General features: G+C 39.1%; 1 protein-coding gene across 1 annotated transcript; it reads right to left on the minus strand.

Annotated features, from left to right (window-relative positions):
• Nucleotides 1–1,342: 1,342 nt before the first annotated feature.
• Nucleotides 1,343–11,490, minus strand: LOC148113768 (vomeronasal type-2 receptor 26-like). The gene is made up of 4 exons (XM_087894442.1): nucleotides 10,699–11,490; nucleotides 6,015–6,242; nucleotides 5,020–5,146; nucleotides 1,343–2,244 (listed from the first exon to the last, which is right to left on the minus strand). The coding sequence occupies exons 1-4, from the start codon at nucleotides 11,488–11,490 to the stop codon at nucleotides 1,343–1,345; spliced, it is 2,049 nt and encodes a 682-aa protein (XP_087750568.1).
• Between the last annotated feature and the right edge of the window lie 208 nt (nucleotides 11,491–11,698).

Genomic DNA, 11,698 nt, shown 5'->3' on the forward strand with positions numbered 1-11,698 from the left:
ACCTTGAGTCTGGTAAGATTCGAACCTGCAGTAATTGCAGGCAGCTGTGTTAATAACAGGGTGCATTAAACCACTGTACTACCAAGGCTCCTTAACTGATTTAAGATAAAAAAGTATATCAACAAATATCTTAATATTCTCTCCTGGGCTTTCTCCTGTGCCATGCTTATTTCCAATAAGTATCAACATTTTAAATCACTTTAAGATCAATTTTCTATAATTATTAAATCTGTAAATAATTCTTTTTAATATCCAACAACTTGAAAAACATTTTCTTCTAAATTATTAAGTGTGTAAATAGAGCTTAAAAATTCCAAGTTTAAAAGTATTAAAACATCCAAAAACTCGTATTTTTCAATCATTTATACTTTTTTTCTAGTCAAATTGTTTATATATTCATAAAATCAACTTTAATAAAAATAATAATGAAAAAAGAGAGAGAATAGTAACAATATTAATAATACTTAAAATAAAAAAAAGAAAAGAAAAGCAAAAATAAAAAAGGAAAAGTGAATAGAAATATAACAAAAGAAATTGAAAAGAGAATTGGAAAAAATAGAGCGGGGAAAAGAGACAAAAAGGAAAAAGGAAAAAGAAAAAAAATAGAGAAAGAGCAAAGAGAAGAAGGAAAGTATGTCCTAAGATTATTCAGACTTCAAACTCCCAGACACCATTACATCCATTTAATTCAAACTATGGTATTTTGTTATCTTGTTACATGATATATTTCATTTTTTCTTTCTTTCTCCAGTCTGTCTAAATATATTTGTTTTCCATTTCAATGTCCTCAAAGTTATAAGTTCTATAAAGTTAGTTCTGAATTGGCTATTCCATATAGAGTAGCATCATGTCCTTCTTTTGTTGTCACGCCCTTTCTCTCTTGTTGCCACGCTTATTAAATCTTGTGTTCCTCTAGACCAGGGGTCAGCAACCCACGGCTCTGGAGCAGCATGTGGCTCTTTCATCCCTCTGCTGCGGCTCCCTGTCACTGGTCGGTTCCACAATTTTGAGAGGAGCTTCCAGTTAGTGGGGTGGAAGCATGGCGTGCCAGGAGGAGACTCTATGGCAAGGGACGGGTTTTCCGGTCAGCTCCACAATTGATAGGGCTTTTGGTTAGGACAGGTAGAGGAAAAAGGACACTGCATTAGGAGGAGACTCTATGGTGGGGGAACCGGACTTCCGGTCGGCTCCAGAATTGAACGGGGGGCTTCCGGTAGGACCTTTGTGGCTCTTTGAGGTTTTAAGGTTGATGACCCCTGCCCTAGACACTGTACAGAATGCTTTGTGTGTTTTGTCATGAAGAATTATAAGATTATTGGAAGTAAATGGGTGACATTGCATTTTATTGCTTTCTCCTTACCAACTGTTCTCTTCTGTTCAGATCAGGCCTCAACACTATAATGTAGCATTTTGGGGAAAAGATGCAACCCAATAAGCCAACACTGGAAGATAAGATAGAGAAGATCTCTACAACTACCATGTATTTTCCCTTGGTGCTCAGATAGGTGGGTACAAAGGAGAGCCAAACACTGCAAAAAACCAACATGCTGAATGTGATGAACTTGGCTTCGTTAAAACTATCTGGTAATTTCTTGGCTAGGAAAGCTACTGTGAAACTAAGAATGGCCAGAAAACCCATGTAAGACAAGACGGAGTAAAACATGGCAACCGATCCTTCATTACATTCCACAATGATTTTGCCATGTAGTGAATGCATGTCCAAATCTGGGAACGGAGGGGAAGTTAAAATCCAAAGACCACAGATTATCATTTGAACAATGGAGCAGGAACAGACAATAGAATAGGCCAGTTTTTTTCCTACCCATTTTTGCAAAATATTTCCTGGCTTGGATGCCATGAAAACTATAACCACTGTCGTCGTTTTGGCCAAGACAGATGAAACAGCAATAGAGAAGATGATGCTAAAAGCTGTTTGCCGGAGGAGGCAGGTCTCCTTATTGGGCTGACCTATGAATAGCAAAGTACAGAGGAATGAAAGAAAGAGAGAAGTGAGAAGAAGGTAGGTGAGGCTCCGGTTGTTGGCTTTGACAATGGGAGTGTCCCTTTCTTTAATGAAGAGTCCAAGCACAAACAGTGTAATCAAAGAAAAGAAAAGTGCCAAGGAAGCTAATGTGATGCCCAAAGGTTCTTCAAAAGAAATGAAGCTGTGAATTTTTGGGATGCAGTGATCTCTCGCTTCACTTGGGTATTGATCTTCTGGGCAACTGAGGCAATAATCTGTATCTGAAACAGATTGTTAATAGTTATGTTTACTATTGACTTAAAGTATTTGTCAGTCACCTTCCAGAAGCTCTCAAGGCAACTTGCAGAAGAAAATATTGCAACAAATATAAGCCTTAATCAAGTACTTGCCCCAAATACAAAGAAATACACACTCTTACGACCAACTTGCCTTCCATTGAGGACCTGTATATTGCACGAGTCAAAAAGAGGGTTGTGAAAATATTTACAGACCCCTCGCATCCTGGACATAAACTGTTTCAACTCCTACCCTCAAAACGACGTTATAGAGCACTGCACATCAGAACAACTAGACACAAGAACAGTTTTTTTCTCAAACACCATCACTCTGCTAAACAAATAATTCCCTCAACACTGTCAAACTATTTACTAAGTCTGCACTACTATTAATCTTGTCATTGTTTTCCTATCACCCATTTCCTCCCACTTATGACTGTACTATTGTAACCTTGTTGCTGGTATCCTTATGATTTATATTGACTGTTTCCTAATATGATTTGATTGCTTATTTCTACCCTATGACTATCATTAAGTGTTGTACATTAGGATTCTTGACGAATGTAACTTTTCTTTTATGTACACTGAGAGCATATGCACCAAGACAAATTCTTTGTGTGTCCAATCAACTTGGCCAATAAAAAATTCTATTCTATTCTATTCTATTCTATTCTATTCTATTCTATTCTATTCTATTCTATTCTATTCTATTCTATTCTATTCTATTCTATTCTATTCTATTCTACTCTACTCTACTCTACTCTACTCTACTCTACTCTACTCTATTCTCACAAAAGTGCAACCGATGCTATTTCCATCCCTTACTTGTATCTCAACCCTGACCAAAAGGAATCCAGACAATACTTCCAAGATTGTTTGAAACTAGTTCACAACCACCAAAAAGGTGAGTTTAGATATTGGAGGAAAATTGTCCAGTATAGTGGGATCTAGCAATAGGTTCTTGAGGAGAGGCAAACCTTAGGTCTTTTAAGACCTAAAAAAACAATCACTCAAAAAAGAATTAACCACCACCAGAACCCACTCAAATGATTCAAACCTAGGCTGCTTTAATAAGTCAGGAGGGGCATGAATCTAAAGAGTAGTTACAGTTTTTTATACTTTCTTTATTAAAAGGAAAAGGTTTCCCTTGTTCAGTTGTATCTGACTCTAGGGGGTGGTGCTCATCTCCATTTCTTAGCTGTGGGAGTCAGTGTGGTCCAAAGACATTTCCATGGTCAAGTGGTCAGCCAGACTATATGATGAAGCACGTGGAATGCTGCAGTGGTGGGTTTCAAATATTTTTACTACTTCTGTGGTTCTGTGGGTGCGGCTTGGTGGGCATGGCTTGGGCTTGGCAAGATCTCCATTCCCACCCCACTCCAGGGGAATGATACTGCAAAATCCCCATTCCCTCCCAATCAGCTGGGACTTGGGAGGTAGAGAATAGATGGGGGTGGGGCCAGTCAGAATTTTTACTACCGGTTCTCTGAACTACTCAAAATTTCTGCTACCAGTTTTCCAGAACTGGTCAGAACCTGCTGAAACCCACCTCTGGAATGCTGTTACCTTCCCACCAAAGTGGTATGTATTGATCTACTTGCATTTGCATGGATTTGAACGGCTGCATTGGCAGCAGTTGGGTCAAAACTGGGAACTCATCCCATCATGCAGTGCTAGGGTCTTAAACTGAAAACCTCCTGGTTGACAAGACCAGCATTTTAACCACTAGGTATTGTTATACTTTATACCAGAGGTGTCAAACTCAATTTCATTGAGGACTGCATCAGGGTTGTATTTGACCTCGGGGAGGGGAGCAGAGGGGCTTGGTCAGACTGGGCATGGCCAGCTCAATGTCACTCATGTTGGGGGCACCTGTGGTGGCCTGAGTGCTCTGCCAGTGAAAACGGGCTCCCGTGCTCCATTTTTAAGCGCTTCAAGGTGTTGGTGACCACCTTTAAAGCGCTCCATGGCTTAGGGCCGGGGTATCTACGGGACCGCCTTCTGCCGCCAATAGCCTCCCACCGGCCAGTTCGCTTGCACAGAGAAGGCCTCCTCAGGGTGCCGTCGGCCAGACAATGTTGGCTGGCGACCCCCAGGGGGAGAGCCTTCTCTGTGGTGGCACCTGCCCTCTGGAATGACCTACCCCCAGAGATACGCACGATACCAGACCTCCGGACTTTTCGTCGGGCCCTGAAAACACATCTATTCCATCTAGCCGGGCTGGCTTGATCCCATCTTTGCGATTTTAATTTGAAATTGGTTTTAATCTGGGTTGTTTTAAATTGAGGGCCAAAATCATTAATCATCTTTTAAACTGCTTTTAAATTTTATATGTTGTGTTTTTACCGTGGCTGTTCACCGCCCTGAGTCCTGTTGGAGAAAGGCGGTATACAAATTAAATAAATAAATAAATAAATAAATAATAATAATAATAATAATAATAATAATAACAACAACAACAACAACAATATTATTATTATTATTATTATTATTATTATTATTATTATTATTATTATTATTATTTTCAGCTGCGACGGCTTCCTGCAACCCTCTGCCAGTGAAAATGAAGCTCAGGAGGGCTGCATTTTGCTGGCAGAAGCACCACAGGCCAGTACTTTGCTGTTTCCAGGGTGGCCCTGAGGTCCAGATCTAAACACCCTGTGGGCCGGATCTGTCCCCCAGACCTTGTTTGACACCCCTGCTTTATACTGTAGACTTTCTTAAGTAATTATATTAAAATATATAGATGTACTTCCCTACCATCTTTGTATGAGAACATTCCTTCTGAACATGGAGCACAATCATAGCAGCAAAATTTCTCCCCTTCCTTCTTCTCCATCCTATATCCAGGATGACAGTGATCATTACACAAAGAGAGGGGTGGTAACTATTGTTAAAGAAAGGAAGAAATTAGCACAATGATCATTAAAAAAATTATGGTTTACAAATAATCTTCCAGTAATCCTTAGAATAAAGCTAGGGTGCAGTTCCAATTCCACAGAAGAAAATGGCACCTTCAAAACTGAACAGAACAACAGATTAACAGAGTTTGAAAGGACCTTGGAGGCCTTCTGGTCCAACCCCCTGCTCAAACAGGGAACCCTATACCCTAACCCAATACCATTTCAGACAAATGGCTGTCCAATCTCTTCTTAAATACCTCCAGTGATGGAGTACCCACAACTTTTGGAGTCAAGTTGTTCCATTAATGTTTTCATTCATGGAGAGAGGGAGAACTTTGGAAGCTTTAAGAAATGGGGAATATAATCTAACACATTTTGAACTCCAGATAAGATTTCCCAAATGTCCTTGTGTGACAATGAAGATATCATGCTAGGCACACAATATCAATTTTTGCTAACACATCCTTTGCTATAGTTTCAATAATTTAAGATGACATTTAGCTCCTTATCAACAAAACTGGTAAACTCAGTTATTTCAAGGAGCCATTATTAGACGTATGTATCTCATTTCTGGCTTACTACAACTTTGAAAAGACATTTTGTACTTGCAGAGCTTTGAGCAAAGCACTAGTTCAAAGCAACCCTGTGAACTGCAGAATGGAAGAGTCTGCTTCTACTCCACAATGGAGAAACTTCACTTTGCTCAATGTGAAAACTCAAACTTGTGTTTAGGGGGAAAGCCACACCTCAAGGTACACGAGCCTTGAATGCTTAAACCAGATATACTAATTTCTATCCATGCAGCTGTATTATTTACAGGTGAAGGATTAGATGGTGAGGTTATATTCTCACATGAGTCAAATTTCTGTGCCACTCAATTCTCTTCTCATTAATGATGAGCATTGCTTCAGGAGGAACATGTTGGTCCAGTCTTCCAACTTGGACTCTGATATAGGAGTTGTTGGGAAAAGTGACCAAGCTTGTTATATCAAATCCAGCTTCTAGCTCTCCATATTTATTGAACACAATTTCATCCTTGGCGCTGTTGTTGAAGGCAATATTTCTAAGAAGTGAGTGGAGCTTGGAGGAAATAGAGAAATAAGTAAGATTACAACTCAAAGAACCAGACTCTCAACAGTTCCTGCTTTTCCAAACCCATTCATCTTGATCTTTACTGAAAAGTCTCTTTGATCTTTTCCCCATCTATACCTAAATAGAATGTTTAATTGCTTGAGTAACTGAATCCAGAATTGTTGAGAAGGAGGGTTGAGAAGACACCTGCAGACCATTCACATCCTGGACATAAACCATTTCAACTCCTTCCCTTGGGACTGTGTATACGGCTGGGGTCAGCAACCTTAAACACTCAAAGAGCCACAAAGGTCCTAACCAGAAGACCCCCATTCAATTCCAGAGCCGACCAGAAGTCCGGTTCCCCCAGCATAGAGTCTCCTCCTAGCATGGCATCCTTTTTCCTCTACCTGTCCTAACCGAAAGCCCTATCAATTGTGGAGCTGACTGGAAAACCCTTCCCTTGCCATAGTGTCTCCTCCTGGTCCCCCCCCCCAACTAGAAGCTCCTCTCAAAATTGTGGCACCGACTGGCAACAGGGAGCTGCAGCTGAGGGATAAAAGAGACACATGCAGCTCCAGAGTCACGGGTTGCCGATCCCTGATATAGGGCATTGTATGCCAAGACAATTAGACACACGTACAGTTTCTTCCCCCATGCCATCATTCTGTGAACACCTAATTCTTGCAGCTCACAAAATACAGTGTTTCAATGTTTTGTCTGATGTGTATGTATATCAACCTTAGGAGTGGGTTTGGCGTATTATTAATTATTTGTTTTATTATTTTTACTTCCCACTTTTATTGGCTGTACACTTTATGATTATTATTATATTCTATTGGTTTGCATATACCGGAGACAAATTCCTTGTGTATGTAACCACACTTGGCCAAATAAATAAATCACAAGTGTTTTGAAATAATTTTTAAAACCATCTTTCAGTTTAATGGTCTGATGCCTTGTTTTGTGTTTTTTGTGCTTTTGTGCTTTGTATTTTTCCAGTACACCTTAGTTCATGTTTTTGCTTCTGATCACGAAAGGACAAACAAGCTAAAGAGTTTGAGGAACTGCAATTTTTAACCATTTGGGGAGGGGGGTTATAACTATTTTAAAGTTAAAAAGATCTTCCAAGCAACAAGTTTAAAAATAAATTAATTCATGGCTAAAGCATCATCCCTGAATAGAAGAAAAATTACCATCTTAAAGAATGCAAAATAAATGGCAGAAAGCTAAATAAGAATTCAGTTCAGAAATATTGTACATAAGTTAAGGAAGCAGATAAATCATAGAAGGCACTAAATTCCAGATTTGGAGGGGAAGAACCAAAAGAGCAGTGAAATTTATCAAATGACAGACAAAGGTACCGTGTTTCCCTGAAAATAAGACCCTGTCTTATATTTTTTGAACCCTGAAATAAGCGCTTGGCCTTATTGCCATGCACTCAAAAGCCCGATTGGGCTTATTATCAGAGGATGTCTTATTTTGGGGGAAACAGAGCATGACATTTGAGACATTTCAAATTGATAGCAACCTGCAAATAGATTCTTTGAAGAAGACTCTAAAGAATAAAATAATTCTTTAGTGAAAGAGAAAAACATACAGTAGACAAGAACTAATATGGGGGGAAATAAAGAGGTGAAAGATTTGGGAAAAATTACTACACTCACCTTTAGTGAGATGGGTGACTACATAAATAAAATAAATTGTGGATTATAAAACAGAGGGGAGTAAAATTACAGTGTTTCCCCGAAAATAAGACTCTGTCATATATATATATATATGTGTGTGTGTGTGTGTGTGTGTGTGTGTGTGTGTTTTCTTCTAGCCAGGTTTTCCCTACGTAGCCAAGGTTTTTTTGTAGCTCCAGCTCAGTAGAATCACATCTACTCGGTTCTGGGCTTTTTTCCTTTCTAACACCTAGCAAGCTCTAACTGCTAGGTGGGAGACCTAAATAGATCCATTTCTAGCTCGTTAGCTGTCATCAGTAGGCCACACCCATATCCTCCCTGTAAAGGCACAGTATCAATTTTCTTACTTCTTTGTAGGGTTTATGTGTGTTTTTCTTCTAGCCAGGTTTTCCCTATGTAGCCAAGGTTTTTTTGTAGCTCCAGCTCAGTAGAATCACATCTACTCGGTTCTGGGCTTTTTTCCTTTCTAACACCTAGCAAGCTCTAACTGCTAGGTGGGAGACCTAAATAGATCCATTTCTAGCTCGTTAGCTGTCATCAGTAGGCCACACCCATATCCTCCCTGTAAAGGCACAGTATCCATTTTCTTACTTCTTCGTAGGGTTTATGTGTGTTTTTGTTCTAGCCAGGTTTTCCCTACGTTTTCCCTACGTAGCCAAGGTTAGGGAAAACCTGGCTAGAAGAAAAACACACATAAACCCTACGAAGAAGTAAGAAAATGGATACTGTGCCTTTACAGGGAGGATATGGGTGTGGCCTACTGATGACAGCTAACGAGCTAGAAATGGATCTATTTAGGTCTCCCACCTAGCAGTTAGAGCTTGCTAGGTGTTAGAAAGGAAAAAAGCCCAGAACCAAGTAGATGTGATTCTACTGAGCTGGAGCTACAAAAAAACCTTGGCTACATAGGGAAAACCTGGCTAGAAGAAAAACACACATAAACCCTACAAAGAAGTAAGAATATATATATATATATATATATATATATATATATATATATATATATATATATATATATATATATATGTGTGTGTGTGTGTGTGTGTGTGTGTGTGTGTGTGTGTGTGTGTGTGTGTGTGTGTAGTTAATATTTCGGGTTTCTTCCCATGTAATTGTGGATATATCCCTAAAAGGGTAGAAGCGACGTTTCGACAGAATCTCATATGCCATCATCAGGCTTATGTGAGGGGTCTTTGGCAGTAACTGCCGTTACTATTTCAAATCTGGTGCTGGTAGTCTGGGATGGCTCCACCTTTTCATTCTGATTGGCTGGGAGTCCCAGTATGTGTTTATTGGCTTGGCTTCGGGTGTATGGTCAGTTTTTCTCCACTAGGTGGCAGGGCTTCATCTTTGTGGCTGGTTTGAATATGATTTGGTTGGGATTTGTACATGTTTTTTGATTAATGTTTGATCTATGTTTTATATTTGGTGTTAAGATTCGTCTATCTATGAGAGCAGGTTTCCAAAGAGTAGGCAGACGTGAAATGTCATCCCGTTTATTCATGCAATATGGTCTTTTCTCTATTTCAATTGCTTCTCTGATTATTCTGCCATTGAGATGTTCTATTTTTGCAACTGTTTTTGTGTTATTAAAATTAATATTGTGTCCTGTTGTATTTATGTGTTGAACTAATGATGATGTGTGTTCTTGCTTTTGTATTGAGTTTTTGTGTTCCTTGATGCGCACACTCATTCTTCTGCTGGTCTGTCCAATGTATGTTGATGGGCATGAAGCACACGGGATTTCGTATATGCCTTGGTTTTCTAATTCTATTTTGTCCTTAGGGTTTCTCAGAATGGACGATATCTTTCTATCTGTGCAAAATATGGTTTTGATGTTGTGTCTATGTAGTACTTTGCTAATTTTATCTGTTGTTCCCCTTATATAGGGCAAGATGGCTTTCCCATTGTTTTGTTCCTCTTGTTGTTTTTTCTTCTGTCTAGGTGTTGCATGTTGGATCATATTGATGACTTTATTTCTACAGAACCCATTTGATGTCAGTACATTAGTTAGTGTATATAATTCTGTTTATATATAAAACCCTGAAATAAGTGCTTGGCCTTATTACCATGTGCTCAAAAGCCCGATTGGGCTTATTATCAGGGGATGTCTTATTTTGGAGAAAACAGGGTAGTTTGAATGGGGATTCAATCCTATGATAGCAATCAAATAAATTAAAGATTGTCAGAAGCTAAAGAAAGGAATGTAAAGTTGACTTTTAACAGTTATCCCACACACTCACTTTATAATAACACAAGGTAATTGTAAATCAATGTTTTCAACTTCTCATAATTTTGGCAACTTTTTGGTGTAGAGACTTCAGTTCTCAGAACTGTTTTGCAATAACTATATTAACCAGAGAATTCTGAAGTATACACATATCAAAGAAGCAAAGGATTGGGAAATAACGTTGTAGATACCCTGTTTCCCCCAAAATAAGACATCCCCTGATAATAAGCCCAATCGAGCTTTTGAGTTCATGGCAATAAGGCCAAGTGCTTATTTCAGGGTTAAAAAAATATAACAGAGGGTCTTATTTTCAGGGAAACACGGTAACAGTCATACTCAAATGTTCATCCTGCTGAAAGAACATATCTTAATGATGTTAAGGTTGAGAAACACTGACCTAGATAGAATGTTTAATTCTTTGAAAAGCAATGCAGAGTCCAGAATTGACTTTTATACTCTTTCTCAGAAATAATGAATGAAATCAGGGAGCATGATAGATTAGATAGACTGGAAGTCTTGAAAATTGATGGCTGTTTAGAAATATTACCTGCCAGGGCTGAAGACGTCTCCCCTCAGTTTCCAACACTCTATGATGAGGTCTCAATCTATGGAAAGCATTTACGGCATGTGCTAGAACATAGATAGCATTGTAAATACCGTAGCTGTGGCCGGTCATCTCCATTTCAAAAAAAGGTGCAGGGAGGTTTTCTATGGTCTCCATTCCATTACAGACTATGTCAACATTTTTTTGGGTTCCAGACTTTTGTATTAAACAGTCAAATGCCTGTTCCCAGAATTCCTTGAGAAAACCACCCTTTTTTATTCCAGAAAAGTTTATCTCATGGATAAATTCTGAGAAACCTAGAACTTTCTTTGAGTGAATTGTGAAGGAAAGAGCCCCATGGAGCATTTGTATATCCCAGGTCTTTTGAAGCACGGAAAAAATAATATCAATCTGGGCTGTAATAATCCATATTTTTCTGGCTAGATTCTTCTTATATTCTGATTGATTTTGAGCCCCCTTCATAATTATGGTCAACCACATAATAATGGCACTTTCACCGTGTATAATAATTGCATTGGCTTTGCTACTGAATAAGAATGAAATGCTGTCTACGACTTTCTTATTTATCTCTCCTAGTTTTTCCACATGGATATTATTTGGAGCTCTATTTGTAAAGGCTGAACAGATTCCATTCTCAGAAAACATTGGTTCCAAAGTTCTCAAGAAATGTTCTCCACTGTCATCATCAAAAGTCATTAGTCCAATCCATTTCCATCCAAAATGGAGAAGTAAGAGGACAATTCCCTGGTACTGAAGGGCTTCATTGGGGACCATTCGGTAAAAGATATCAGGATTGAGCTGATAATCTACTGCAGGTTCAAATGAACCATATGAAAACTGAGGGGGGGGAGGGAGGGAGGGAGGGATGGAGGGAGGGAGGGAGAGAGAGAGAGAGAGAGAGAGAGGGAGAGGGAGAGAGGAACATTTCAGAAAAATAACTTCAGCAACAGAGTGGTCAACGCCTGGAATGCTCTACCTGACT

The sequence above is a fragment of the Pantherophis guttatus genome, chromosome 4 (genome assembly GCF_059756535.1).
Source record: "Pantherophis guttatus breed Tessera chromosome 4, ASM5975653v1, whole genome shotgun sequence".
Classification (NCBI taxonomy): domain Eukaryota; kingdom Metazoa; phylum Chordata; class Lepidosauria; order Squamata; family Colubridae; genus Pantherophis; species Pantherophis guttatus.